This window comes from Labrus mixtus, chromosome 15 (assembly GCF_963584025.1).
Source record: "Labrus mixtus chromosome 15, fLabMix1.1, whole genome shotgun sequence".
NCBI classification, from domain to species: domain Eukaryota; kingdom Metazoa; phylum Chordata; class Actinopteri; order Labriformes; family Labridae; genus Labrus; species Labrus mixtus.
The window spans coordinates 3926273-3954250 of NC_083626.1; the positions used below are offsets into that span (position 1 = coordinate 3926273).

The 27978-nt window shown below is 40.2% G+C and overlaps 2 protein-coding genes and 1 long non-coding RNA gene across 3 annotated transcripts in view; all 3 read left to right on the forward strand.

The window, feature by feature from the left end:
• Nucleotides 1-27978, forward strand: part of LOC132989517 (uncharacterized) — a 216555-nt gene that overhangs the window by 109930 nt on the left and 78647 nt on the right. The window lies entirely within an intron of this gene.
• On the forward strand, nucleotides 1159-12300 carry tmem115 (transmembrane protein 115). Its single transcript, XM_061056609.1, has 3 exons — nucleotides 1159-2552; nucleotides 4114-4478; nucleotides 8170-12300. Exons 1-3 carry the CDS (start codon nucleotides 2061-2063, stop codon nucleotides 8471-8473), a joined length of 1161 nt encoding a protein of 386 aa, XP_060912592.1. The 5' UTR covers nucleotides 1159-2060; the 3' UTR covers nucleotides 8474-12300.
• Nucleotides 14119-27921, forward strand: rhoab (ras homolog gene family, member Ab). The gene is made up of 5 exons (XM_061058614.1): nucleotides 14119-14253; nucleotides 20616-20773; nucleotides 23057-23177; nucleotides 24645-24775; nucleotides 25170-27921. Exons 2-5 carry the CDS (start codon nucleotides 20618-20620, stop codon nucleotides 25341-25343), a joined length of 582 nt encoding a protein of 193 aa, XP_060914597.1. The 5' UTR covers nucleotides 14119-14253; nucleotides 20616-20617; the 3' UTR covers nucleotides 25344-27921.

Genomic DNA, 27978 nt, shown 5'->3' on the forward strand with positions numbered 1-27978 from the left:
GTATCACATACTTTTTATTTTTATATTAAATTGTGCCTGTGGTCTTTATCTGTTTCTGTAAAGTTTAAATGGAAGTTGCTGTTATGGTCGGTGTATTTCATCTTTGTTACAACCTGAAGGTCCTTTTTTTGTTGAAGTAATGTAAGTTGTGGTTGTTCAGTATAAAATAAATGCATATGAGTTATTTGTATGTGTTTTGAGAGTATTTTTGAATGGGTAAGAAAAAAAAGTACAACTCTTTGTACTGCTCTAATGTGCTTTTTATCTATTTTAGAGGAACAGCAATAATAATGTTTATGAAATATACAAGCTTACAGTGGTTGGAGAGTAAAGATCCAATATCATTTTAGATCCTTAATCTAGTGGTGTAAAATTAAGTAATATGCAAGTAATATCTCTGCATACAATTTTGTTAGTATATAAATATATATAGGAACATATCTATTGGTTTTGCAGTATCAGCTAAATGTATTTTAATGGTAGTATTCAGTATCCAAACTTCATATGCAGCCACAAACAAACCTGTGAATGATCGATTGGGTAGGCCGACTTGAGGATTAACTTGTAGGCAGCTATAGTAGGTTGTTATTGTTCATTTACTGTGAGTATTGTTAAAGAAGTTCACGAAACAATGCACATAATTATGCTAATATTTAAGCTGCAATATGATTAGTAAGTGGGCCTACTGATAAAAACAAAAAAAAGAACAAAAAACGTTAATGTTATGCTAAAATATTTCCTTAACTAAAATGCACACCTTTACGGTCTACATTTTAATTAAATGAATGTTTTTTTTCTGTACAAATCATATACTGCAGGCCTATGTGCAAACGTGGACAACAAAGATGTTACATAAATAAAATGTAAACTATGTAATAGAGAACTCGGATTATAATAATATATATTTAATAATACTATATCGTATTATTTAATTGTATTTCTTATTTGAATATTTGGTTTTAGTATTTGTATATTTGCATATTTCTATATATTAGGCATCTATAGGCTTGCTCCAACAATATTTCGTTGTAGCCTACTTGTACAGTGACAATAAACATATCTTATAGAGAACTCGGATTCCCGGCATGCTTTGGTGCTCGAAAGTTACGTGACTTGACGTTTTTTCACCGATTGTTGATGACGGTGGCAGACAGCGCAGGTCAGTTGTTGAGTGGAGTTACGAGGAGGAGGAGGAGGCTACCTATCAAGACAACAGAATTTCCTCCGGCGACTCGTCCTCAAAAGCTCAAAAGACGGAAGTACATTAAATTAGACGTGTGAAGCCAAGGTAGTATAAAGTACCTGTGAATTTTACACAAACTGACGCTAGTTCAGAAGCGCTTCTAACATTGTTATGGAGGCCTGTTGCTAGCTACTGGAAATCCTCGGGCTAGCCCCCGGTAGACACCGGGCCGAAAAGGCGTAGAGGACCAAGACGGGAACTACGTGAACAGATTTGACCGTTCAGGTTTTACGGTAACTGTCCTATCATAATAAAGCGAAGACTGTTCTTTTCCTCCGTGGTGGACATAAATCAGCGGAGGATAAGACGCTTACATTTTGACAGCTAGCTAACATTAGCTGTCCTGTGTTTACACGCAAAGCCAGCCGAGATCTTCTGAAGAAGTTGACTCTGAGTGTTATTAGTATCATTTTTGATTTGCACATTTGGCTACAGCCATCTGCATGTTACCTGGAAGTGAACTGTGAGGTTGGTCTTCTTTTGTCTAGGTCGCTAGCTCGGCAGCAGGATCACAGGGTTACCTAGCTAAGGTTATCACATCCTTAGGATTATCAGCTACACCCTTTAGTTTGTTACTTTGTTGGACAGACAAATTGACCTCACTCACTTGATTAACAACGCCATATCGATCAACTCAAAGCTAGCAATCCGAATGAAGTCTCACAGAGAGGAGGGGATTTTGATACCGGGTGTCACCTGTTCTGCTTGGCATAATTAAACTCTCTCCAACATCTGCTGCAACAGAAACAACTGACCCGCTGTTTTATTCTCTTGAGCTGCTTTGCTCAAGAAGGATCTCCTCCACAACAGACCAAAAATGAATCGTTACCTGCCGGTGGCTAGACAGCACTTCCTGGCTGCCCTTGCCAGCACCAGTGTTGTGGTAAAAAGTATAAGTGCTGTGGTGGTCATCCTCTACCTGTTGTCATGGGCTGTTGACACTCCATACGCACTTGGGGTGACCCCAGGATATCTATTTCCACCTAACTTTTGGGTGTGGACATTGGTGACCCATGGGGTGGTGGAGCAGCATGTCTGGGGTGTGGCAGCCAATGTTGGGACAGTTATGGCTTGCGGGCGCCTGCTGGAGCCTCTGTGGGGCGCTCTGGAGCTCCTGATCTTTTTCACAGTGGTCAACGTCTCTGCAGGCCTCCTGGCAGGCCTCTCCTACCTCCTCACCTATGTTGCCACCTTTGACCTGGACTTCTTGTTTGCTGTTCAAATGCATGGAGCAGCTGGGTTCCTGGGCGGTGTCCTTGTGGCACTGAAGCAGACTATGGGGGATACTACAGTACTCAGAGTGCCACAGGTGAGTACAACACATGAAGCAAAGTATCACTGTTCTGCTTGAATCTGTTCCAGACCAGTGAGGAGTAGGGCGGTGTAGTTCACTTGAGAATGTATCCAAACAAGAATGTTGAACAGCACTGAACAGTGGACACCAAACCAGCATAACATGTGTCTGTGTCAGATTCTGTGTAGGACACATGTACATCTTCCAGCCACAGTCACAAATAGAATAAACTTTTTTTTTTTACTTTGAAACAACAGAGAATTTCACAATGGGTAAGCAAAGAGTAGGGACACAATTATTTCTAAGTAAAGGTAATCTGCCAGATACTTAAGCTTAAGGTATGCACTTAATGCTTCTTGTTTTCAGTCTTGAAGAGGTTGGATATGTACTGTGTGTTTTCAGCTATTTAGGCAGCAGTGAGTTTAACGTGGAGCTCTTAAAATGGACAAATAAGTAATTAAGTCATAGGAAAGGCACTGAAGTACTCAAATTTACACACACTTTCCTTTTAGTATTGTCTTTTGAAAAAGTTAATCAAAGGTTATCCCCGAAGTCAAATACTTCTTATAGTGCAAGACTTTTCAGTGCCGGAAATAAACATGCCCATTATGTTTGTTCTGTCTTGCTTCCATCCAGCAACATTTCACTCAGGCCTTTACTCAAATTTCTCACTGGTGGAATACGCCAAACAGGCATTTTACTATTAATAACTTATTAAAGGCAGAACAAACAAGTAAACACTAACAGGTAGAATTATTATTTTAATATGGAACGTGTCTTACTTTGCACATACTTTGATTTTTCAGTGAGAAGTCTTCCCACGTTGTTTAAATAAGATTTTCTTGGAATATACATTGTTCCATTTGTGCCGTCTGTATGTCACAGCATTTCTGTGTTTTTATCTTCTTACTTCCAAGTAGAACCTCTCCTTTTTAGTGTTTTCTAATGTCTCTGTTGTGCTTTAAATGCTGATATGTTAAGGTAATGAATGTCAGTCTTTTTGAGGGCAAAATGCAAGCTCATACTTTCTTACTGACAACATCAATCTATGGTTCACAGGTCAGTGTTGAGCTGTCTAGTGTTTGCTCTACTTGACCTGTGTCCTCTGGTTTAGGCCTGCTGCGTTTATTGTCCAAGATTGGAAGACAATCTGTTCAAATACCCCGTTTTACAGAAAATCCTACAGTTGGTGTCGGGATAAGGGTTTAGTCTTTTGCTCAAGTACAGGGTTCCTCATGTATCATTTTTAAAGGCAGGTCATTTTTCCTTAGCCTTCTTCTTGTGCAGCTTAGGAGTTCTGTGTTACAAAAAAAAGTTCCCTCACTCTAATCTCCCAACCCTTAGCTGATTATGTTAGCAAACAAACGTCATCAAACCACTGGCACATTATTACTGTGATTTCTGCCTGTCACCCTCGCATTTTAGAAGCTTTTGTTTGGTCTTACAATTCCTGACTCTAGCTGGGTTGAGCACATTATGGAAACTGGCAGGCATGTTGATTTTTGGACAAAAAAGGGCAGTTATCTGTACCTGATGATTTATTTAAGAACTTAAATAATCCCCCTTCTCATTCCAGGTGAGACTCAAAGCAGCACCAGCGTTGGTCCTCCTTCTTCTGGCTTTACTGCGCCTTTCTGGGCTGCTTGAGAGCTCCGCCCCCCTGGCTTCATACAGCTATGGCGCTCTGTCCGGCTGGGTCTACCTTCGTTTCTACCAAAGGCACAGCCGGGGCCGCGGCGACATGTCGGACCACTTTGCCTTTGCTAGTTTCTTCCCTGAGGCACTTCAGCCGGCCGTGGGGCTGCTGGCTGGGCTGGTCCACTCAGCCCTGGTGAAAATCAAGATTTGCAGGAAGATGGTGAAGAGGTACGACGTGGGGGCGCCCTCCTCCATCACTATCAGCCTGCCAGGAACAGATCCTCAAGACGCAGAGAGGAGGAGGTGAGTAAGAGCAAACAGGGAAGAATTAAGACTATAAATACATAAGTAAACAGTATACACACACACCCATAGAGTAAGATAAATACCTTCCAGAGAGACTAAGTATTGTTTTTCATTTTATTTACACAGTGAAGGTCTGTTAGGCCTCTGTCTTTTTTCTGCCATACTTGACAAACAGTTTGAACATGCTCATGTCTTAGGCTCTACAACACACAGACTCTTTAGCACACTCACTTACACTTCTCAAGCTGTCAGTGTTTATTTCCTTCTGCTCCATTGTCGAGCAGACACACTCCCAAGCTGTCATACAGATGACGTTACACACACACACACACACACACACACACACACACACACACACACACACACACACACACACACACACACACACACACACACACACACACACACACACACACACACACACACACACACACACACACACACACACACACACACACACACACAGATTGTGATCCTGTAATTGTGAAGGGGGTAATTGAACTTTTTTTTTTTGCCTAATGGTTAAGTTGAGTACCACATAAATGCAGCCTTGGTCAGGCTCCAGGCTGGGGAAACTTGTTTTTTTTTTGCACAAGTTTTTGTTTACAAGTATAACTGGAAAATGAATGAGGAAAGGTAGACATTTTCGATCCAGGTAAGGTTTGCTGAGCAATCACACATCTGTATACCGACATCTGATACGCAGTTGCACAATGTTGTGACACCAAGCGAGTTAAAATAGACTTTTTTTTTCTCCAGTAACTGGTTGAGCTTCTTTGTGTTTTCGTCTTTATCTCAGCTCATCTTAGTCAGGGAAATGTTTCCATCTTCAAGTGTAAACAGTAGAACAATAAGCACACTCAAACAGTAAGAACTCTTCAGGTGTACAACCCTAAAAAGACTTAGAAGACAGTAGAAAAGTCAGCACACTCAATGTCCTTTAACATCTTTTAATCCGGGTAGAGCAGCCGCGTACAGACGCACCTTTTTTTGCTGAAATACGTCCGTTTGCTGTTCGGTATGCTGCTGCTCTTACGGACATCATCCCATCTTCGAGCGTGACAAACATTGAATATTTACATCATGTGTAAATAGCATCTGTAAGTGCTTGATATTTGTTAGCTACTGATTGAGAGGTCTATGTGGGAAATGATTGTTAAGGGGATGATGTTTAAATCATGTTACTTCTTCATTCAAAAACATTCATTTTGTTTCATTGTTTGACACGTTTGTCATACAAAAAGGCACACACATCCGAGAAGGTTGAAAAGTGCTGGGTGCTGGACCAAAAAACATCAAAGATAGAAAAAAGTACTGACTCCGCTCACCAGAAGTAGCTCCAACAAATGAAATTTAATGGACTCTCGTGTAACGTTTCGAGGCTCTCACCCGTCATCAGACATGAACAAGTCAATGGACACACCTCCACAAATATACTAGGGATCCAACAATACAGTCAGCCCGAACCGTGGTATTGAACCACGGTTCAATACGTACCTCGGTTTTTTGGTCACAGTTCACGGTTTGGTTCTGACGGGCCGGGCCGTTAAAATGTTTCCAGTGTTAAAACTATTTATTTACTTTGAAGCAAAACAAATTCAGGTGCTCTCCTTTCAGCCAATTGCAAAGGTCAGATTTGATTTGAACATGAAATAAACTACAATTAGCTCAATTAATGTCAACAAAAAAGTGCATTGGTGGCATACTGCCATATTTCTCTTTTAGTTACGATTATCGCTCCTCTCTTATTCTTTAATGTTCAGTATTGTAAATATTTTGAGTATTAACAGCAGCTCAAACGACGATTTAAGAACATTTCAAAAGACATCAAACCTCACACTGAAGGTTCAGACGTGGTCTATGACCAGTTTAGAGTTTTTAATAAGAGCAGTGAGGGTGATGCGCAGACGCACAGACAGAGGAGCACTCTCACATACTTCACTGGTTAACATGTAAACTGTAGAGCAGATGATCAATTTCACTTTTTGTTTCTTGTCCGTCCACTTATATGCGTAATGGCACGTCCCCCGACTCTCGCTCACCCGTATAGCTCTCTCTCCCTCTCACATTCGCGGACCCACAGTTATCTTTTAATGCATGTTTTTGACATAATGAGGGAGAGAGGCTTTCGGAAAAAGGGTGTTTGCGGCCGTTAATATAGCTGGACGAGTGGGAAACATTGCACAGTACATGTTTTCCAGGCGTGCACGCTCGCTCCACACTATCAGAAACTGGGCTATAGTGTAACGCTACTTGAGCAATGACTGCAGCCTGTATGATCTATAAACTGTCACTGTACCGGCCCTGGCGGCCCTTCAGGCAGCCCGGCCCACCGGGAATTGTAATGTTGTTGTCAGCGTTACCAAACTTTAACGCGTGGTGATTGGCTATTAACTCACTTGGCGGGCAGGGTTTCATCATCCCTGAGCGCTGACTCACAGGCACACAAAGGCACACACAGAGCCAATTTAGAGAGAAATACAATGCGCGGAAACTAGTTAAACGCCAAACCGTTAAAACCGCAATTCCCACGTCAGTATTGAACCGTGGATGCCGTACCGAACGGTTCAATATTTGATTGAGAATTGTTGCATGCCTAATATATACAACCCTGAGGTCACCTGACAGGTCATGTTATACAAAACCAGGAGCAAAATAGAAATTAGGCTATGCAAAAAATTCATGATCCTAAGGACCTATGCATAGATATTACAAAATGCAAAAGTGATGTTTGTCATAGCTGCCATTATGAAAGGACAATTTGAAATAGCTATCTATTTCCTAGATGTTTTACAATCAACTAACTTTTTTGCATACTTTTATTCCAAATGACCACATTTGTTATTACTATTATTATGCAAAATAAGGCAGTCAGACTTTTGTGTGTGTTGTTTTTCTCTTTGAGAACAATGTGTGAGTTACATAAACTGCAGTGCTCTAATATCCTTCCAATTGAATACTCTAACCTAATTTAGGTCCCAGATGGACTGAGTCTCATCAAATATGAGCTGGAGAGGGATTTGCCACAGAAATATAACAAGTTTTAAAAAGCAGTCAAAGCAGTCAAAGCAGTCACAAAAACTGACATTTTAACATTGGTGTGTAGACTTTTTATATCCGCTAACCCTAACCCTTTGATTTTATGTGGGCTTTATCAAAAACCTAAACGACACTTCCCATAATGTGAATACCAAATAACTGCAGAAAGAGATTTTTTGACAAGGTTTGATTAAAAATCATGACAAAAATTTAATATTTGAAGGAAGTTTTATAATATATTTTAACTAAAGGTTTTAAAGGTCTTGGCTCTGAAACAGTCAATTACTATTTATTTTTGTTGTTCCATGAAATCCCTTAAAATCCTTTTACTTGTCTCAGTGACAAAAAGTTCAGTCAACTTTAGGGTTTGAAAAATGTAGAAATGACTGTAGAAAATCACAGTCAAAGATTTGTATTGTTGGCAGGCTGCTGCAGTGATGCTTCAGGCCTCAAGTGAAACACATCAGACATTATTGACATTAAGTCAGCTATAACAAGTGGACTTTATTTCTGATGAGGAATACTCTTCCCCGTAATCGTGATGTCGATGCAAAGATCTCGTGTCTTTTATACTTTTCATTGGTGCACTTATCAATAAATAACAGGACTCCCTTGATGACAAGCGCCTCTCTTTCCCTCTCCTCTGCAGACAACTGGCCCTCAAGGCTCTGAACGAACGGCTCAAGCGCGTGGAAGACCAGTCCGCCTGGCCCAGCATGGACGACGAAGACGACGACGAAGACGACGAGGTCAGAACCGACACGCAGCCTCTCCTCCCAGGGCGTGACCCCTCAACCTCCACACCTCGATTGGCTGGGGGACCCGTCGGCGGCTCCCTCTCATCCACATCCTCGTCCTCGATGTCACAGAGCGGTGGCGCGGCCTCCACAGGCGGAGCTCAACACCCAGAGTCCAGCATCATAAGCTTCGAGGACGCACCTTCTAGATCGTAACAAACAGGACCTACATGTACAGATATACACGCTCTGTTCTGTGTCAGACGCAGGTATACCGACATGTTCAGGTCCCTGTCTAGAATACAGGCGCGTCAAATGACAGTGATTAGGCACACTCTATATCACAAACACACAGACACACACGACATCCTCCAGCAGTTCATACGAAAACACTCCGTCAGTGTAATCGTAAGCACCGCAGGGATCTTACTGTACAGCGCTTTAAGTTCAGACGTGTTGGCTGTAAATGCTCAGTGTAAGAGGGCAAACTGGACACTTAATTCTTCCCTTCCTTCCTGTATCAGACTGAACATCTACAAAAATTCTCTCTTGTCTGAACTCGATCCTATCTCGCAGGGCTCGGTCCTCTGCTGCGTGTGTCTCTTTCTCTTGCTTTCTAAATAAATAACAAAATGGGTGTACAATATTCTTTTTGTAACTCTTTATGGAGCGGCCTTAATCGTTCTCCGATCGAAAGCAGTCATCGACAGAGACTCGGCCATTTTTTGATACTTGGGGAAAGGCAGAAGCTGCAACACGACATTCGGAAAACGAGTGGAGAAATGACATCGGCTTTTGACTTGATGTAACCACGTGTGACGCAGGAAGTGTGAAACGTTAAGAGCTCAGTACCAACTGCTGGATCGGAGGAGAGAAGCTGCTGCAGGTCCTGTCCTGCTGATGAACTTCAGGATTTGAAGAGGTGCCAGGTGAAGTGGATTTTCCAGACTACATCGATTTGCCGCCTGCTGTCTCTGGAACAACAGGCAGAGAACAAGACGATGTCCCAAAAATCTTTAGCTGCCCGTTGTAGGTTCAATTGAAAACTGTTTTGTTTTTTCTTTCTGGGTCAGTTCAAAAAATATCTGTACAATAACAAAAACACAAACTCTGAGCACTAACAAGACGTGTTGATGTTGTTACACTCACACACAACTGTGGATGGGGATTTGGATTAATATTATTATTTTTTTTTTTTCTTGATTTATGAGTTATGATATTTTCAAGGTTATCTCCTGATGCGTCACCCTGTATCCTTTTACACTTCCTCCATGTAGAATCTGTAACCATACAGGAATCAGTAATAGCCTCTCAGTTGTATGGGTGGATGAAAGTGGTCCTCATCTGTCGTGGTTGTAATTGTAGTAAGTGCCACATCATGAATACAGAGGAGTGATCGAGATCAGGGAAGGTTAGAGAGTACGTATGTGTGGAACGCACAGACCGTCTGGGTTTACACAAAATGATTTATACGGCTCAGATTCAGAGTTTGCATCTGTGCTGCGTCAAACTGGACTCTGATTCATTGCTTCTCAGACACTGACTCATGAGGATAAATTATTTTTTTGTGGACTAATAACGCCTGCACAGTTCCCCATTCACATCCTTTGCACTGGTAACATACTTCATCTTTAAAAAATCGCAGAGAAAGCAGGGGCCTGTGATGAATAATCTCCGAGAGAGGATGATGGGCAGCTAAATTACTTTGTCTAAAGCGCCTCGTAAATACTATTCGGACCAAAACGGTCAGTGATTCATTCATTTTGTCGACAGTCATCGCTGTAGACGTCTTACACTATTATGCAAATGATCAAATCTCCAATTTCCCACCTGCCGTTGTTCATTAATGTCAGTCAGAGGAAACAGATGATTTCAGATGATAGATCACAGTGTTGACAATCTGCTAAATTGTTTTTAAGCTTGTGAACTTTTGATCTAAATTATAAATACTCTCCAGCTGCCTAAGATAGTGAATCATGAGCAAGAGTGATGTTGAATACGTTCGAATTATCTCAGCAGGTTCCTTCAAAAACATCTCAAATGAAGAATTTGGAAACTGCACAAAATGTTGATGTACAGAATTTGTCTTAACATGTTTGACTCGATAAGAAAGGGTTCTGTTTTTCACAATTCTCCCAACGTTTTTGTGTGTTGCAGAAAGAATCTTGTAGTGCCCTTGCTGATGTATTACGTAACAGATTCAGTAAGCATGCATACAAGCAGACCAAAAACTGTCAAACCAAATGTAACCCCGGATACAGCAGCTTATTTGGAACTCCACTGATCTCAAACATTAACCCAGTAAGGGGAAAAATCCCTTCCTCTTGTGCCTGAAGTAGTGACTCGTTTAAACTGTGGGACTGGCAATGATCAAAAGGAACCAAATTAAGTACTTCAATTATTTAAAAAAACAACCTGAAATGGTGTGTTAAAGGTTGTATTTAAATGTGTGGTAAATGGGGAAATGGTGGAATTGATATAAAGGAAAGAATGTTAAAAATTTTGTTATGTAAGCCTGAGACCTGATCAGCTTGGAAACCTTCAGCCCACAGGCTTAGTCGCCATGTTTGAACTGGAACTCAGCTGATGCATTGTACATTGTGAATTTGAAGAAAATGTTCCCAAAATGTGGTTTTTGATTCAAAAGAATGACTTCTTATGTGAAGCAGTAAGCAAAAATAGAGAAAGACATACGACCCCTGAGAGATACCCAGCCTGTCTTTAAACGCCACTAGTTTAAGCTCATGTGCTCTGAGGAACACTTTGAGCATAACTCTGAATGATTGTTACTTTTCACCTGATGGAAATGTATCGCGTACAGGAAGTGATAAGCCATACTGGAGAGATGAAATTCTGTGTGTTGTTTCCTGCATTTCTCTGATTTCTTCATTTTATGTCAGTGTGCTCTACTATTGGAGATGATAAGCGTGTGTTGAATGAGTGGGGCCGTTCCTTTGATTAATGATAATAAATGAGTGAACAAATAAAGAGGAGACAGTGTCTTTGAGATAAGAGCTGCAGTCCAGCATCTGAAATCTCAAACTGCAATCTGCGATACGAAAAGTAGCCATGACGCAACCTGTGTCCAAACAAACCCGTTGACAAAATAATAACTGTTAATGACAGCACTACTACACCTTTGTCAGTTCTCCTTAAGTTCCCCTGAAAGGAGTATGATAGTTTCTTTTAGCATACTTTCTGGCACTACTTGGCGTACATCATACAATAAAAATCAGCAAAGCATGGACTCCTTAAGGTAACTGAAGTTGTGAATCTGGGGAAGTCGTGTGATTCGATGGGGGAAAAGGCATAGGGTAGTCATACTGTAGTCGGCAGTCTGATGTTTCAGATTGATCCCGGCCTGGCCGGTCTGATTTTCAGCCAAACCTCCACTCCATCCCTGTTCTCTGTTCTGTTTTATGTGCTCCTATTTTTTCTGGTTGTAAAACATCTTAAAAGTGAAGAAAGAATTAAATCACGTGTCACTGTTTATATAAATAATGCCAATTCACACGTGGAGTTGAGTGAGAGAATCTGCCGGTCTGAATGATGTCAGCGTTGTTCTTAGTTTGTCAAATCCTTGTAGTCAATGAATAAACACTAAAATGCTTTCATGTTAAATGGGACTACACACTTGGTTCGGAAAGTTGTTTTTTTCTACTTTGACAGAAAACAAATTACCCTCACGTCGGTCACTTTGGAAAACGAGTAACTGTTGGGTAAAGAAACAGTGTATTCTACTTGTGGATTAAGGTTGTTTTCCTGCCCTGAGATTCATCTTGGAGTTCTGATAGGTCACCTTCTTCTTGTCCCGTTGAAGGAGATGGTCATTAACGGCAAAATTGTATTTTTATTTTTTTTATTTGAATAGTTTTCACTTTTTTCATTCTCCACATCTATCCCCACTTTTGCACCAACAGACTGTGTTCTGATAACAGTTTCTCTCTTTGTGTACTTTGGCTGTTGCCCAGACTTTTCTGTTTTAGTTCTCTGTTATATTTCTTTATCTCTATATGAAATAAAAGAAGATTGTATGAAATGAATTCAAAGTTTTACTTTTTTAAATCTTTGTTGTGGTATTTTCTGTCCATCTGTAGATTTTGACTTATTTGTGAATTTGCTGTAAGGATAACTTGAACAATGGAGAGTTGGCCTTGTGGATTGACCTTTTAAAACCTAAAACAACCTTGTAATGGCAATATGAGTTCTACCATTCCTTTAACATAATGTAGATTTAAAATGCTAACATTATTATTTCAAATAGTCAGGCGGCTTAGGACCAGATTTGGGAAGAGTGCAGTCGGACATGAATGTCCAACTGCCCATGAACCAATGAAAATGATGTAATACATTGCCAAAATAAACATATGTATTTGATCTTGGCACAAATAATCATCTAATAATATTTTAATGCATTCCTTGACCCAGAAAATGTATATATTGACAACAAGATTGACTTTTAAGTGGCTTGGAAGACATATTGGCACTTACCGATTTCACATGGCTGCCATCTTGGAACCGCCATCTTGATTAAGTATTAGAGAGTTCCAATTTTAACCATACATCATTAAATCTTTCTGACATGTAGGATGTTGCACCAGAGAGTGTCACCGTATTACAGTGTGACACAAAAAATAAAGAGTAATGGACTAGATGTGTGACAATTATAATATTCTAATCAAGTCAGCGCCGACCTGAATGTAGAGAAAATCTCTCTTAGAATCTATACCGAGGACTGTTCAGATAAGGATACACATAACTATAGGCACACTCATATATAGCAGTATTAAACCCTTTGACTTGTGTTCTGTCTGAACACAGACATCAGGCCAACAATCTTCTGCACCACACTGGAAGGTGGAACTATATAGCTACCCTAAGGAGACATGTTGGTTTCTTGAAGCTGCTTAGAAGTTGCCTATAGGTCAAAAAACTGATTAAACTGGCAAAGTTTTTAGATATGAAATCTAACTAAATGGAATATAAAAATATCCTATAACAGTAAAATACCAAGAGAACACGGTTTTTATTTGCTTGAGTAAGACAGGAGCTGGTCAAAATGGGGTTTAGAGGTTTAGAAACAATGGCTAAAGACAAATAAAAAAGTGTTGCTTTTCTTTTGTGGCACAAAATTATTTGTATTTTCAGATGCACACTACACAAGATAAAGCAAAACCAAATAGTGGGTGTGGCAAAGAATTTGCAACATTAGGGCCTACTTGAGCGATTTTTTTTTTTAAAACATGGACTGTAAAAATGCGCTTCAATTCACGAAATTGATTCAGTTGCTCTCAGTGGCCGCCAGGTGGTGCGGTAAGTACAGAGTTGCAGATCACAATTTTGACAGGCCACTGCTGGCTTGCAAGCACGTAAAGAAAGTTAATGCTTTAACGTCACCAAACCTGTAAGAGGATAGGCTAAATGAACTCCAGTAAAGGGAATAATAAATATCGTTCACTTTTTATCTATATTTCTTTTATACTAGTCGAGTAGTCTGAAGAACACGTGTAAATATATTTATCACATTATTATTAAGCACCTTTATCCGTAAAAACTCTTAACAGAAATTGGGCCGAGTGATCTAGTGACTAATTTAGGGCCAAATTGTAGTTAACAGTCATTTGGACTACCTATAAATCCAGCATTACAACTCTCAGATTTCAATCGTTACATTTAAATACACGTTAACTATCTGGGATGGGAAAATATCAGGTCCGAAAATAGACAGCGTTTACTGCTCAGCGTAATTAAACTGAAGTTAGATTTCCGTAAAGCCTCTCGGAGTGCTCCTACGTGTCGTGCCCGCGCAGGTGTGGCTCTCATGCTCGTGCCCGTCACCCCTCCCCCCATGTAAAAACTACAGGCACTGGCTGCGCGCTCCCGTGAAGTAATTCATTGTATCAGTTCGAGAGAGAGACGGGAGGTAACAGCGAGCGACTCGACTGGTCTACTCCGGGAAACACTGAAAAATCCGACTCTTTCGACATAAACTGAAGGTAAACTACTTTCTCAAATACCACAACACTGCGATGTAGTACTTCGTTTGTATTTTTTTCAGTTTATATGCGGATATTATGATTTTAAAAGTTACCAAAAAGCTTCGAGAGGCCCTGTTATCGAAGCTAAGGGCTAGCGAGGTATGCTAACGGCATGCTAAGTTAGCTTTTTTTCCCCTAACCGACCTCAATTTCTGCGCTGCTTCCGCAAGTTGCCAGTCCGTTGTGCTGGTTATTTCTTTATTATTACTGCAGGGAATCCTATGGCCGAAACAGCTCAGCAAAACTACATGGTGGGCTGTTAGTAAACTTGGTACTATCTTAAAAACTAGACTGCAAAATTGGCCTGGATTAACGTTTGTGATCCGTCCATAGTCAAACAATGAGACTGTTTTGTTGACTCACCGAGCAGGCGGCTTCCCCAGCGACACTTCTTGAATATCTTTCTCTTGAAAGTAGTGAATTTTACGTAGGCATGTTTAACTCTATAAGGATCAAAACCACTAATGTACTTTCTTGAAACGGGTTAACTCTACTTTTGGGTGTGTTTTTAGAAGATATCAGTGACCACAGAGCACACTTTCTGAATGTGTAGGGGAATTTTAACCTAAAATGATTTTTTTTATAGCCTGACAAAGTCATACTTATATGTGTGGCCTGGGTTTTAGTTTGCTATTGGGCCACCCACCCATTCTTCCACTGCGGACACACTAGCCATCTGTTGCCTCTGTGATGACGCCATCTTTCTGGTGACCCACCCAGTGGCAAGCCGGTTTTGAAAACAATGTTTGACTTTACACTGGGAGTTCGTACAGGCACAACTACTACTTCTTCTTTGCCCTTACCTTGTTGGCCAGTAGACCACACTTAACACTAGACACTTTTCTAAAAAACAGTATATGTTAAAAATATTTGACCAACAAGGGCTGTGGGATAAATAGTGTAATACTTATAACCTGGCATTTTATTGTAAGTGAAAACTGTAATTGATTTTACTGCACTATTCTGAGTGGAGTTGGTCATTTGTAATCAATTCTTGTACATGATTGTCAAGCTGGCAGATCACATTTCTTCTTTTTTTTCTCCTCACAAACTGTAGTCTCTATGGAAATAATAATGTTAAATAAGCTATAAATGAACTGCTGAAAATCTAAGACAGAACTCTATTCATAATATATGATAGGCGGCTCGGTGAAATCTTTCAGTAACGGTCTTTAATAATTTTGTTATATTCCTTGTGTGTGGTGCACCACCAGATACCAGAGCTCCTCTTGCAGCACCTACGGCAGGGGAGGGTGGAGCAAGGCTTTATTACATGTTGTACACATTGCCCGTCACCCTTGAAGCTGTAAAGTAAAAATATATTCTCTCCTGCGCTGTAAAAGCTGGAGGTAACAGTGACTGACAGCCACTAAATTTAATGAGCAGTTGATGAATCTAGACAAAAGACATCTTCCAAATGGTCATTGATTTCTTCATTATACACACATATACTAAGATGACAAAGACAAGTGTGATGAGAATTTATCTTTCTGGTATGGTAGCTATCCAGTGAGCAATTTAGGTTCATTTATTGAATGTGAGCCTCTTTAAATTCTGTTGAAGGTTTAATTACATTTAGTCCCAGCCCTCCACTGTCTGCTTTCTCCAAATGTGTAATTTCTAATGTCAGCAGTTTCTATTATCTACGGTTTTCTGTGCAGAAGTTGCTCGTAATAGCAACCATATGTAACCAATACTCTTTTGTATTCGATATAACAACTGAGATTTAAAACAAGTGGATTATGAATGACTGTTGCTTACCATGGTATCTGTTCGTTGTGGCTTTAGAGTTACCCTTAATTAGTACACAAGTGGTTAGATTTGTTCCCTGTGGCAATTTGTCTGAAGGTCAGAACAGTCAGTGCCTTGTTACCAATATGATCGATCTGGTTGTCTCTGAATCTAAGATCTCTGACTTGTTCCTGCATAGAGCACATTTTGTATGCGGTCATGCTCAACATGTAGGTTAGTCGGAGTATCACATGAAGCCAACCGGTATTAGGGTCCATGTTCGCATGAAGAGCATGTGGGGTGTCAAAAGAAGAACACCTACCATGTTTCTGTCAGAAATTGAAATATTCATCAGCCGGCAGTCGGTCAACCATCCATAAGCCGGGGCTAAATTTCCACGCTAAAGGCTGCATGGGGTATTTCCTGGCATAGACACAGACAGGCTTTTAGATACAACTGTTGCCTGTGTGGGGTTTTCTAAAGGCCAGGCTGATGAATCATCTAGCACACAGTAACCATTTTAATGATACATCTACAACTGTGTCATTCAAGGAAACCATACAGAAAGAAAAGTGTTCAAGTCAACACTTTATCGTCTTTATTGTTTGGGTGGGTTGAAATGGCAGGCCTGCTGTTTGATTGGTTCTGAACAAGCCCAAAGGGACGCATTTGATAAAGCATTCATCAAACACTGCTTTTCTTTTTTTTTAATGTCATGGTTATTAATTTGAGAAGCTGCATAATGAAGAGGGTTTGTCAATGAACAGCAGTTGTTCTAAAGGGTGCACATTCACTGTGTGTGAAGTGCGAATCAAACATTCTTGCACGTCTTAATCACAGGAGCGTCTCTGTTAATTTGATCCTATAAGGATTATCCTGTCTTTCTCCTTATCCGTTGTTTGTCCTTCTCTACATTTCATTCCATGTTTTTTTTTGTTGGCTAGCATGCAGGGTGGCAGAGATTTGCACGTGTAGCCTTTTCCTGCCAGGATTATAATTGATTAGGGAAGTTCATCTGTCACCAACATTTTTTTGCCAGAAGAATGTCTTACAGAACCAACCAGTTGGAGCCATGTCCACACAGTTCCAGTTATGAGTTAGTCCTCTGAAAAATATCTGGATTTTAGAGAAGTATTTAGGATTTTAACAAAACACTATGAAGACTAATTGAGAAATTGAATAACCAAATAGGAATCAAGTTTCACCCTAGGCTCAATTATTTATCTCTAAATGAACATTTAGAATTTATAAACGCCTTTCATATCATATAAGTGACTCCCAAACATAAATGTTATCTAGGAAGTGGCTAAATTGCTAACTGGTTATTAAATATGTTGTTTTTTTCTTTTACTCATGATATGGCTCATTGTGCATGAATTTCCGTATCCATTGTCTGTGTACTTTCTCATCAATAGGGGAGCTTTGAAATGAAAACAGTTGCTCAGATTTGCAGCGTTAACATGACTTAATCCTGGAGCATAACAATAAGACATGATAACATTGCTAGGGGTTCCCACACTCAGCGGTGTGAGAAAACGGCTACATCCCCTTCCAGAGAGGGGTGTGATCAGACACAGCTCACTTGCATTTAAAGCTATAGACCAAGAAACATCCTGTTCTGAGCAGTGCAGTAATGGAGGGGTTTATCTGCTGATAAAATACATTTTTAGCCAGAAACGTTATAGATATATTTGGGGATCTCTGAAGGTCTTTTAAACTTGTTGAAAAGGAGTATAATATGTGCCCTTTAAACCAGCTTTTTGAACAGCGATATTGCGCCTGCTTGCAGTCAGATCAGCAACAACCCTGATTTAGGCATCATTCAACTCTTCGTAGACACAAAACATTTTAAGAAATGTTTTCTAGGACTGTGGATGGTTTGGTAAAAGGTATATGTATAATATATCTATGGTTTGGTTAATATCATATCTATGGTGGAAACTAAATATTTAGCAGTAGCTTGCATAGCTGATGCCTGCCTTGAACTTCCCTCTGACGTTTTCTGTTACAGCAGCGTTGTGTGAAATGTGGGAAAATTTAAATGAAATCTGAAAAAAAAATTTTCATGTGGCCCTCGGCTACAATAAAATACAGTACAAACAGATGAGCACTGGTTCATTTTAAAAATAATTGTTAGGTAGTTTTGTTTTAAAACCTTTGTTTTATGTAAAGGCGTCTTCACACATTACTACACACGTCATAGCCACATGAGTCAAAGTGGTTGTTGTGTGTTTGGTTCTGAAGGGCAGTGAAACAGTGGGGGTTCATCCAGGGTCAGTTAGTCAAAAATGATCAACCCTTGGCTAATCATTATCAGATTACTGCAAGAATTAGTGTGTGCTGTGTTTCCATTGTAATATGTCAACCGGTCTTTGGAAGTTCAATTGGTTTAGAGCTCAGACACAACAGTCTCCACTGCTAATGGAGATTTTCCTGTTGTTCTGCCTTTTGTTTGTGTATTTTGTGCCACTCCTTGTTGTGTTTTGTCTTACTTATGCCCCAGTTAAATTGAAAATGCTTGAATACCAACTTAAAGATTTAAAGTCTGATACCAACATTGATACCTAGAAATTCCATTATTATTACCGTCATCAAAACCATTACAATTAGTGGGTTAAATATTGTGCCGATAAGTACTATGGCAACATTTGTAGTACAAGTAGAGCAAGTTGCTATTTACCAATTTAACCTGCTGGTCAAACATTTCACACATTTTCTCGAGCCACCCACCTCTAGGCTACAGCTGCCCCCGATTTTGTCTATTCTTTTTCCTCAAGTCACGAAGGGAATGGTTTCATCTTTTTTGACACTGCTGTCCTACTTAGAGTATTCATCTACCGTTTATAGGATACATGCTGCACCTCACACTGCTTCAGTGCATTTCGGGGTCAGCGACTAACAAGGCTGGGGGCTAAATTGCGAGGAATACTTTTGTGTGTATTCGTGTCACTGATTTGCGTCAGGGCAGGTATCTTGTGAGTAAACCTGTTAACATGGAAATGCGCTGTGCTGTTTAAAATGGCCCGGAAAAGGGCTGGACTCGCTGCCAGAAGCTTAAGAAAATGTACACAGTTTACAGTTGCTGAAAATGCAAGTTGTACACAAACTGCAGTGTGGACAAAAACAGCAAAAGGAAAAGGGACTGTTTTGGGCCAGAACACATTCTTACAAGGCCTATTCAAGACAGAAATATATTTTAGCATCACATTAAATTTGTTTATAAATACTATGCACACAATCAAATTATTTTATAATATCCGTATAATCCTAGATCTCTGGTCAGGAGGACAAAATAACATGAGAAATGTAGTTTTGTAAGGGCCATTTTAGTGCAGTGATAACACTTTAGAATTACTACAGACAGAAACCACAGATTAGATGGATTCATAAGGAACAGAAGAAGGTGACAGAGAGTTAGCTCTTCAACACACCTCCAGCTGAGTCCTGTAATGGAGATGGCAGGGTGGAAAGAAACGTCACAGTGTTGCACCTTCTCACATATGGGAGGAAATAACCCTTCGTGGGTCGAGTTATTACACTCTTATCTTATCTCCTGCTGTCCTTGTACATACAGAAACACAGTAAATGTACTGTGTTAGCATGATAAATTCTGTCGCTGGGGCAGCCACAATCTATTTGGTCAATGAAGTGGTTGTGCCTTTGCTTTTTTCCAAACCCTACAACTGGAACCTTTCTGACACCCTTCCCTTTGTGTATAGGGAAATTGCTGATCTCCTGTTTTGATCACAGTTGATCAATGCGTCACTGTTATTTTGTTTGTTTTCAATAAATTATAAACCAACAAATTAAAATATTCTAGAAGTTGCCGGTCAAATTGAATAGAAACTCCCAGACACTTACACCTAGTTCCTGTTTTTGTTCCCACTGTCAATAGAATAGAATTTCCCAATATGGAGTAATCCAAGCTGCTCTCAAAGAACTACAAGATACTCATTTGGCTCAGCTTCCCCTTACTCTGTTGGGCAAGTTTTTCTCACACACCCACACTAACACACTGTTGAGTCACCGTCACATATTACTGGAACCCCAGCTAAATGTTACATCCTGGCCGCTAATGTCTTAAATTTGCCGTCCTCACATCTGCATGTATGCAAGTACTTGCAGATTGCAGGTTTCCATTTACACAATTTGTCTTCAGCCTTTTTGACATACGTAAATTCCTACTCTTGTTGTGGACCCCTTTTTCCGATGACTCTAAAAGTTTGCAAGACTACAGATTACATTAATCATTTCACAACTCCCCTGAGAGGCTCTAAACCTCAGTGTGTCAATTAAAGTGTTGTAAGATGCAGCACTAATAAAATACTATTGCTTTTATGCCACAATTGTCACACATCGTATCTCTTCTCTTAATGCTAGAAGTTGACTGTAAAATGGGTTGTGGTGGTAACTAGCACTAATACTATACTTGGAGACAGGATAGGTTATGGTGTATTTTCCCTGTTGACTACAAATCTGTGCTCTAGAAGTCAAATCTCTACTTTACAAGTTTTACATCTGATTCCACTGTATGTTTTTTCATGTGGCTCCTTGACCATAACCATATCCTCTTCCTCTGTGACTTTCAGGGATGGCAGCCATCCGTAAGAAGCTGGTGATAGTGGGGGATGGAGCTTGTGGGAAGACCTGTCTTCTGATTGTCTTCAGCAAGGACCAGTTCCCTGAGGTCTATGTCCCCACCGTGTTTGAGAACTATGTTGCTGACATAGAGGTGGATTCCAAACAGGTGAGACCATTGAATCGGTTCTCTATCACTTATATCTGTCTTTCCCATGTAAAGGTGGAGTCAGTAGCATTGCTCATTGCAATTTGTAAACACAACATTCAAACTTGGCCCCTCCTTCTGGGCTCATCTTCCCCCAGAAGTGCATACTCAATGCAGGACGTAGTGTGTAAGTTTAGGCCTGCTGCTTGTATCTACACTGCAAGCTACCGCACACTCGCACAAACTTACCACTGGTGTTAAGCACCTGCCTTTCCAACAGAAAGACGGTCAGCTACGCACCTGTGGGTTAAAGCCAACACAAGGTTCACCCTCCTTATACAAGTTTTTCCACTCGGTTTTCGGCCTCACTGTGAAAATATTTTCTCTTCTTTGTCGTTAAGTCCAACTGCTGAATTGTATCCACTCTTAAACTCACCTGCGCGCTGTTATTGGCTGGGGGAAGCACACCAGCTCCCCGCTCAGAAACATTCTTTGTCCACCAAACATCAAAATACAAGCAGACAAGGTCTCTGCAGACACATTCACCACCACACATGTATTGAGGATCATAAGTGATGCTTTGTATAAGTCTACTTATTTTTCTCTCTTTTTTTTTTTTTTTTTTAAGCTACTGATTCTATCTTTAATCTTATATTCAAATCTGAGTCACATTGAAACCTGTGGTGTCACCTTGTTGAATGGCTATTTTGCTTGCTGAGTAAATGTACAAATGAGAACTAAATCATCTAAATGAATTATAAAATTAGACAAGATATGATCAATGTTTATTTGTATAAGGATAAGTATGGAAAAAGTAAACCGTTACTACTCACTACAGCATTTATAGCCTAAGCTAATTTAAAAGATATAACAAACAATAGATACACAAAAGACAGTACCAAAAAAGCATGGCAATTTAAAAATTTGTAACTGTCACAACACATCTCCACCTCTTGAGTCTCTGAAGTGGTTTATGTGCTGGTATCAGGGCTAATTTTGTTCCCTGGGTGCTTAATCATGCTCAACGCTCTAATTCTACCTTCAGGGCCAAGTGAGCAAGTGTTGATAAAACTGTACTGCTCCATTTTCACTTCTTCCCTCACATTGCAGCAGTCATCTGCTAAGCCTGTTTCTTTTGTACAGATTGCCTCGATGGAGCTTAGTCACAGACCTTCATTTAGTCTGTGTTGCTCCTGATAACCAATTTGCTTACTCATGACGAGGATCTAGTCATTGTTAGATGTAATATCAGTACACGGGCACGGGTTATATCCTGAAAAGAATTAGCACCTGTGTAGTTTAATGTTGTATTTGATGTATAAAATCCACTGAAATTTGGGAATGAGTAAGATATGCTCTGTTGTGGAGTTAGGCTTCTCATGACTGGCAGGTTTGTATTAGTGCCACTCTGGATAACTACAGCACCCTGCCCATCTCATCAATCATAAACCCTCATGACCTTATAATGGGTTGATAGGGTTTTGGGACCTAGAGTCTTTATTGGCTGGTTGATTTCCAGCCCTGGGTGTTGCTGAGGAGGACTCAAGCTGCCTCTTGTCAGGTGTCACACTTTTCAGAAGTGTCTTGATCTGGTTTCCTTTCCCTATTTAGCTTTTTAGTCACGTCATTCATTGTTTCATCTAGGATGGTTACGTTTTGGTTTAGGGTTTTATGTACCAGATTATTTATTTTAAAGAAAAAATACTGAATTAGTATCTGTTATTTTTTTGTCTGTTGTCAATTTAACACCAGGAATAAAGGTCAGAGGTGTACTTTATTACACCATCATGGCAACAAAAGGATATTTCCACTCAGATGACTTTGAAGCTGATTGCCAGCTGGCAGATATAAACGTCTATCCACAATTATATGTCTGTAATTATTTGATGCATTTAAAATGAGGTTTGAACGATTAAACAAAGAGAATAATAGCAGCAGTTGTTCTGTTTATGAATGAAAAGAAACTGTTTAATTCAGATTTTTCAATTTTTTTGAAGGTGGTATAAATGAGCATGTAAGGCCTTAATTAAGTCCATCTAACATTCATTAATGTTTTATTTTCTCTCCTCTCGTCTTTTTCATCATTTTGATGATGCACTGATTTCTTTCCATGGAAAGAGGAACTAAATAAATCAGTCCCTTTTTTATAATTCTTGGCAGAAACAAGGTCTGCTGCCATCAGTATTTATCTCATTGGAGGCGTCAACATGAAATGGACATGGCGTATTAACTTCTCTTTATTTCTTTCTCCACACTCCTTCGTCCTTCTCCCTGCCCTCTATAACCACAACGTGCATGTGTCAGGTGGAGCTGGCTCTGTGGGATACTGCGGGTCAGGAAGACTATGACAGGCTGAGACCTCTCTCCTATCCAGACACTGATGTCATCCTCATGTGCTTCTCCATAGACAGCCCAGACAGCTTGGGTGAGTAAAAAAACACATTCACATTGTATGACAGATACACCAACAGATGGACATGCACACACCAACAAACATTTACGCATGACTTGAAATACAACATCACTGTCTCGTCTATAAAAACCGAAAAATAGTTCTAGGCTCTGTAGATTGTGTCTTCATCCTGCTATGACTCTTCATACCACTTGTACAGGAAATGTTTTCATCTGTGCATGCACACCAACACACACTCAGACATATCATTAGTCATGTGCAATGGCACACAGCCATGCTGTAAAACATGCTCATGCTCATAATTATTATTAACTGCTATTCCTTGATCATAGAAATTGCTTTTCATTAAACAAGGCGATAAAAGCTGCAGGTAGTTAAAGAGAACTGAATGAAAGGAAGTCACAAGTCCAATAAAACAAAGGCTGTTATACTTAAGTCTGTGTTTTAGTATTCCTCAGACATCACATTTCTGTTTAAAGCAGTGTTTTTGCTGACCATGTAAGACTTTATCACATGATGCTTGGTGGAGATATAGAAGCGCTTCTTTGTGCTTTTTCTTTTGTTCAGGCACAGAATTATCTCTGCAGTGCCTAACATTTTAAATTAAATAGCTTTGAAAATGTTCGTCTCAACATTATGCTGGCATTCTTTGATTTAACTCTGCAAACTCATTTAAAGATAAAGGTCATTGCTGCACCATCGGACAGCTTTGGTGCAAGTTTTTCACGGTTTCTTTTTCTCAATTGTAGCCAGATGAAATATTACCTGCTTTTTAAGGAGGTTGGGAGATGATTTTTCTTCGTTATTAGCTTTTCATGATTTCCCCTTACTGTAAAATCCGGTGTGTAAGATGCACTTTTAATGTCTATTTTTTTCATCTAAAAACTGGTCTGCGTCTTAAACACCGGTGCGTCCAATATACAGGTATAAAATTCAGACACACGCCCCGTCATTACCGTGGGTGCAGCCGCCACCATCGCATACTGCACGCGACTTGACACAATTGAAAATGTATCCACATTCATTGTGTTTGCAAGCTGTTGGGTGACATAGCACCACAGTCCAGGCTCACTGCGCATCTTCTTATCCTAATCATAATTTTATCAAAAACAGAGGGTATAGATACACAACCCTCACTGAACACAATCGTCACACAGGTAGAAATTTTCAACCTTTTTTCTTACATACGGGTGTGATTTAAATTCTGGATTTTACGGTTATTGAGACACGGAGAGGCACAATAATACATAACAAACCCATTGTCTCGGAAAGGATGCTTAAGCACTATTGTCAAAATGTTCGAAACTTCAGTAAGCACTGTGTATTATTGCACCATACAGTGGTGACATTTTAGTTACAAAATACCCACCTTTAGCAAATCAAAGTTTGACAACCACAATAAGCTCAGACATGCACACACTTATGAATATGGCTTTCCAATGATCATTAATCTCTCTCTGTTCTTAATTTCCTTCACAGAAAACATTCCAGAGAAGTGGACCCCAGAGGTCAAACACTTCTGTCCCAACGTTCCCATCATCCTGGTAGGAAACAAGAAAGACCTGCGTAACGATGAACACACACGCAGAGAGCTGGCCAAAATGAAGCAGGTAACTAAAACTTCTTCTGCTTGTCTGAATTAACTATTGAATCAAAGTTTTATTTAGGAAAACTGCCTTTTGAGACAATAGATTCCAATGAAGGATAGAGAGGTCTAAGCCCAGGTGTATTATGTGCATATTGCATGTATGTGTTCATCGTGTCAAATAACCAAAGAATGCCCGTCAACTCAGCTCAGATTATTACTAAAATACCACATCATGGTAAAACAATCCAGTATTTCATGCACCTCCCCATCTCAACTAAATCTATAATTAATGACCAGACTACAGGTCACTTAGTTTTATTAGTAAAGGTCATAGCTGTCATTCTAGACTTTAAATATTCAGAGCTACACTGAATGTATTTCTTAACAAAGTTTTTGGTTTTCTCTTTATCCAATAGGAGCCAGTAAAACCAGAGGAAGGCAGAGACATGGCCAACCGCATTGCAGCATTCGGTTACATGGAGTGCTCTGCAAAGACAAAGGACGGCGTGCGGGAGGTGTTCGAGATGGCCACCAGGGCGGCACTGCAGGCCCGCCGAGGCAAGAAGAGCAATAAGTGTGTACTGCTGTAAAATGGCATACACATTTGGACTGTTACCCCCTTGGGCTACTGTACCCGGGGGCTAGGGCTCGGGAGGGACTGGGGGAAAACTAAACGGGAGAGAGAGGGAGGGGAAGAAAAAAAGTGCAGTTCATGACTACTGCTGTAAAATGGCGGTTTGTTGGACTGAATTTACCCTGGGACTTGAATTCGGGAAGCTATGATGGAGATGGATGGGTGGGGGGATTTTTTGGGGGCGGGCAGGAAGGAGCACATTAAATGACTATCGCTGCAAACCGTTGGACACTTTAACGGTGGGTTTACCAATGAGGTGGGGAGGTTGCACCAGCCACCAGCCAAACGCTGGTACATTTTGTCTTCTGAACAAACCACTTACACTGATTAAGATAATTGGGAGATCCCAGTCCTGTCTAAAATTCTAACTGACATATAAAAGTGATTATTGGTGAATTGTGGGATTACAGTGACTGAGTGTCAGTGCTTACAACAAACAGGTTTAGATTATTTGACACATGGGAGTTGCAACCAGACAGCACAGTAAATAAGTACCACCTTAAACAGCCACCAGTGTGCTATTTATCTCCAGGTGTGCCTACCTGGATTTAGGGCTATGTATTGTAGAGTTGGACAGTTGAAGGGATCTGAGGGATGATGTGCTGTGGTGTTTGTTGTGACCATTATGAGACTGTACTCATCAAATCAGGGCAGATTAGATAGTTGTGCACTTTCAGCTAACGTTTAATGCTGTAGTTACCTGGACAGGTTATTTTAACAGCCAATAAAGTAGACAAATCCACAATCTACTCAATCAGTCAATTGCTTCTTTAAATGGTGCTTGAAGTACGTGTTGCAATTATTTCATGGACCAAAAAAAAAAAGAATAAGATAAGAAATTTTGTCCTGACACAGTTGTTTGATCTACGTTGTTAAATTAATGGTCACATGCCGTCACATGCTCAGGCCATTTGTATCGTATTATCTAAGAAGAGTGGAGCTCCATGCTCACGTGTCCAGCTCAGTCTGTCACTGTGGCTAATCCCATGCTTACAGACTCACTGTGACAAACACAGGCAAAGTTGCCTGGTTGTTTGAAACCAACATTTGGCTATCAATGCATGTTTATAAGTGAAACTTCTTTGTGAGCATCATGATCTCATCTGTAATTATAAACTGGCTCTCACCACCACCTGTAGTCCAGTTGCTGCTTTGAACATACAGTACCTGAGCAGTGTTGTAGTATGCACTGTAACGTTTTTTTCCCAGAGAGCAGCATTGTTGGTTTGTCTACTTTACAAATGTTAGTTGAATTGTATTAGTGGCAGGATAACTGTGGTCCCTCTGAATGACAAAGGTAGCTTCCTCCCCTGGAGAGTACAACCAGAGCAACCTCTGCCCTGGCTCAGCTGCCATCCCTTCCACTTCCACATAGCTGACTGCTGATGCTCATCTCCCCCCAGGCTTTAGACCAGGATGAAGAACAAGGAGAGGAGAGAATTGTTTTTATATGCGCTCCAACCGCTGATATCTGTATTACAGAACCGTTTCTTGTATAAAGGTCAAATGTAAAATATGATTATGAGTGGAAAAAATGTGCCTGAGATGGAACTTGTTATCCACCATGCTCGTCAGCCTTTATTGGTTTACTGTTGGTATCTGCCACCTGCATGACCAGTTTATCTCAAAAAGACAAACATGACACATATGGCATGACCTTTTATACATTGCATGGAAATACAGGAATGGGCAGGTTGGACAGCCGGTTAAATTTTGAGGGTAAAACATGGCAATAGTCTTCAGTTACCAGCATAGTGACAATTAACTACCTGCTGTATAATGGAAAAGTTTCATTTCTAGGTCTTTCCGTTATAAAAATAATGAGAGCGACGGGCTATATTTGGGAACATTCAGCCCTCTCTGACCCTTCAGTGTTACGCTGCCAGGTTCAGGGACTCTCTCGACAGTGCGCCCTCCTGTTTTTCTCCCTGGCCTACTGGGAGGAGCCTGTTCCAGAAACCCAGTTTTGTGATGTTTTTAAACTTTATTTCCTGATTTTTAAAAGAGAAAAGTCATAAATATGTTGTCTATCAGTATTTAAAATAGGAGGTGGACGATAGGAGACTGCTTATGTGTGGCTTTCGTTTATTCTCATGTGCTTTAACCGAAGTTTCCTGATGATTTTCTCTGGGGTGTAACGACCTGTCAATCATCACTGCCAAATGCTGTTGTTGGGCAGTCAGGAGAAAGGCTGGCCTCTCGGCTGCCTGTGTAGAGCATCGCTAGGACCACATGTGCTGGCTCTTCTGCTGTTTGTTTTAAACACAGACAAAAGACAAAAAAAGGAAAAATCAATGTATGTCTCCTTATTCTGTACAAATCATTCTTATTTCTACTTTTTATTGTATTTTTAAATCCGGATTTGTGGATGCTGAAGCAGTGATGTAAACCAAGGAACAGGAAAACAAAGCTGTATGCAAAGTCTGTAAATATGAAATGTGGGTTTGTTCATACTAGACTATACACACGCACAGGACTGGAAACTGTATTTGTAAACTAGCTTTGGTTTGTGTAATAAATTACTTTCTATAACACTCAGCTGCTCTTCATTGTGAAGTCTGAATGGAGTAATAGATACAGGTTTTTTTAAT

Excerpts from the sequence above, each read along its gene's own strand:
- tmem115 (XM_061056609.1), top strand. The coding sequence starts at position 2,061 with ATGAATCGTTACCTGCCGGTGGCTAGACAGCACTTCCTGGCTGCCCTT. Across the intron at positions 2,553-4,113 it reads CAGTACTCAGAGTGCCACAG|GTGAGACTCAAAGCAGCACC; the intron begins GTGAGTACAACA and ends TTCTCATTCCAG. Across the intron at positions 4,479-8,169 it reads CAAGACGCAGAGAGGAGGAG|ACAACTGGCCCTCAAGGCTC; the intron begins GTGAGTAAGAGC and ends TCTCCTCTGCAG.
- rhoab (XM_061058614.1), top strand. The coding sequence starts at position 20,618 with ATGGCAGCCATCCGTAAGAAGCTGGTGATAGTGGGGGATGGAGCTTGT. Across the intron at positions 20,774-23,056 it reads TAGAGGTGGATTCCAAACAG|GTGGAGCTGGCTCTGTGGGA; the intron begins GTGAGACCATTG and ends TGCATGTGTCAG. Across the intron at positions 23,178-24,644 it reads AGACAGCCCAGACAGCTTGG|AAAACATTCCAGAGAAGTGG; the intron begins GTGAGTAAAAAA and ends TTTCCTTCACAG.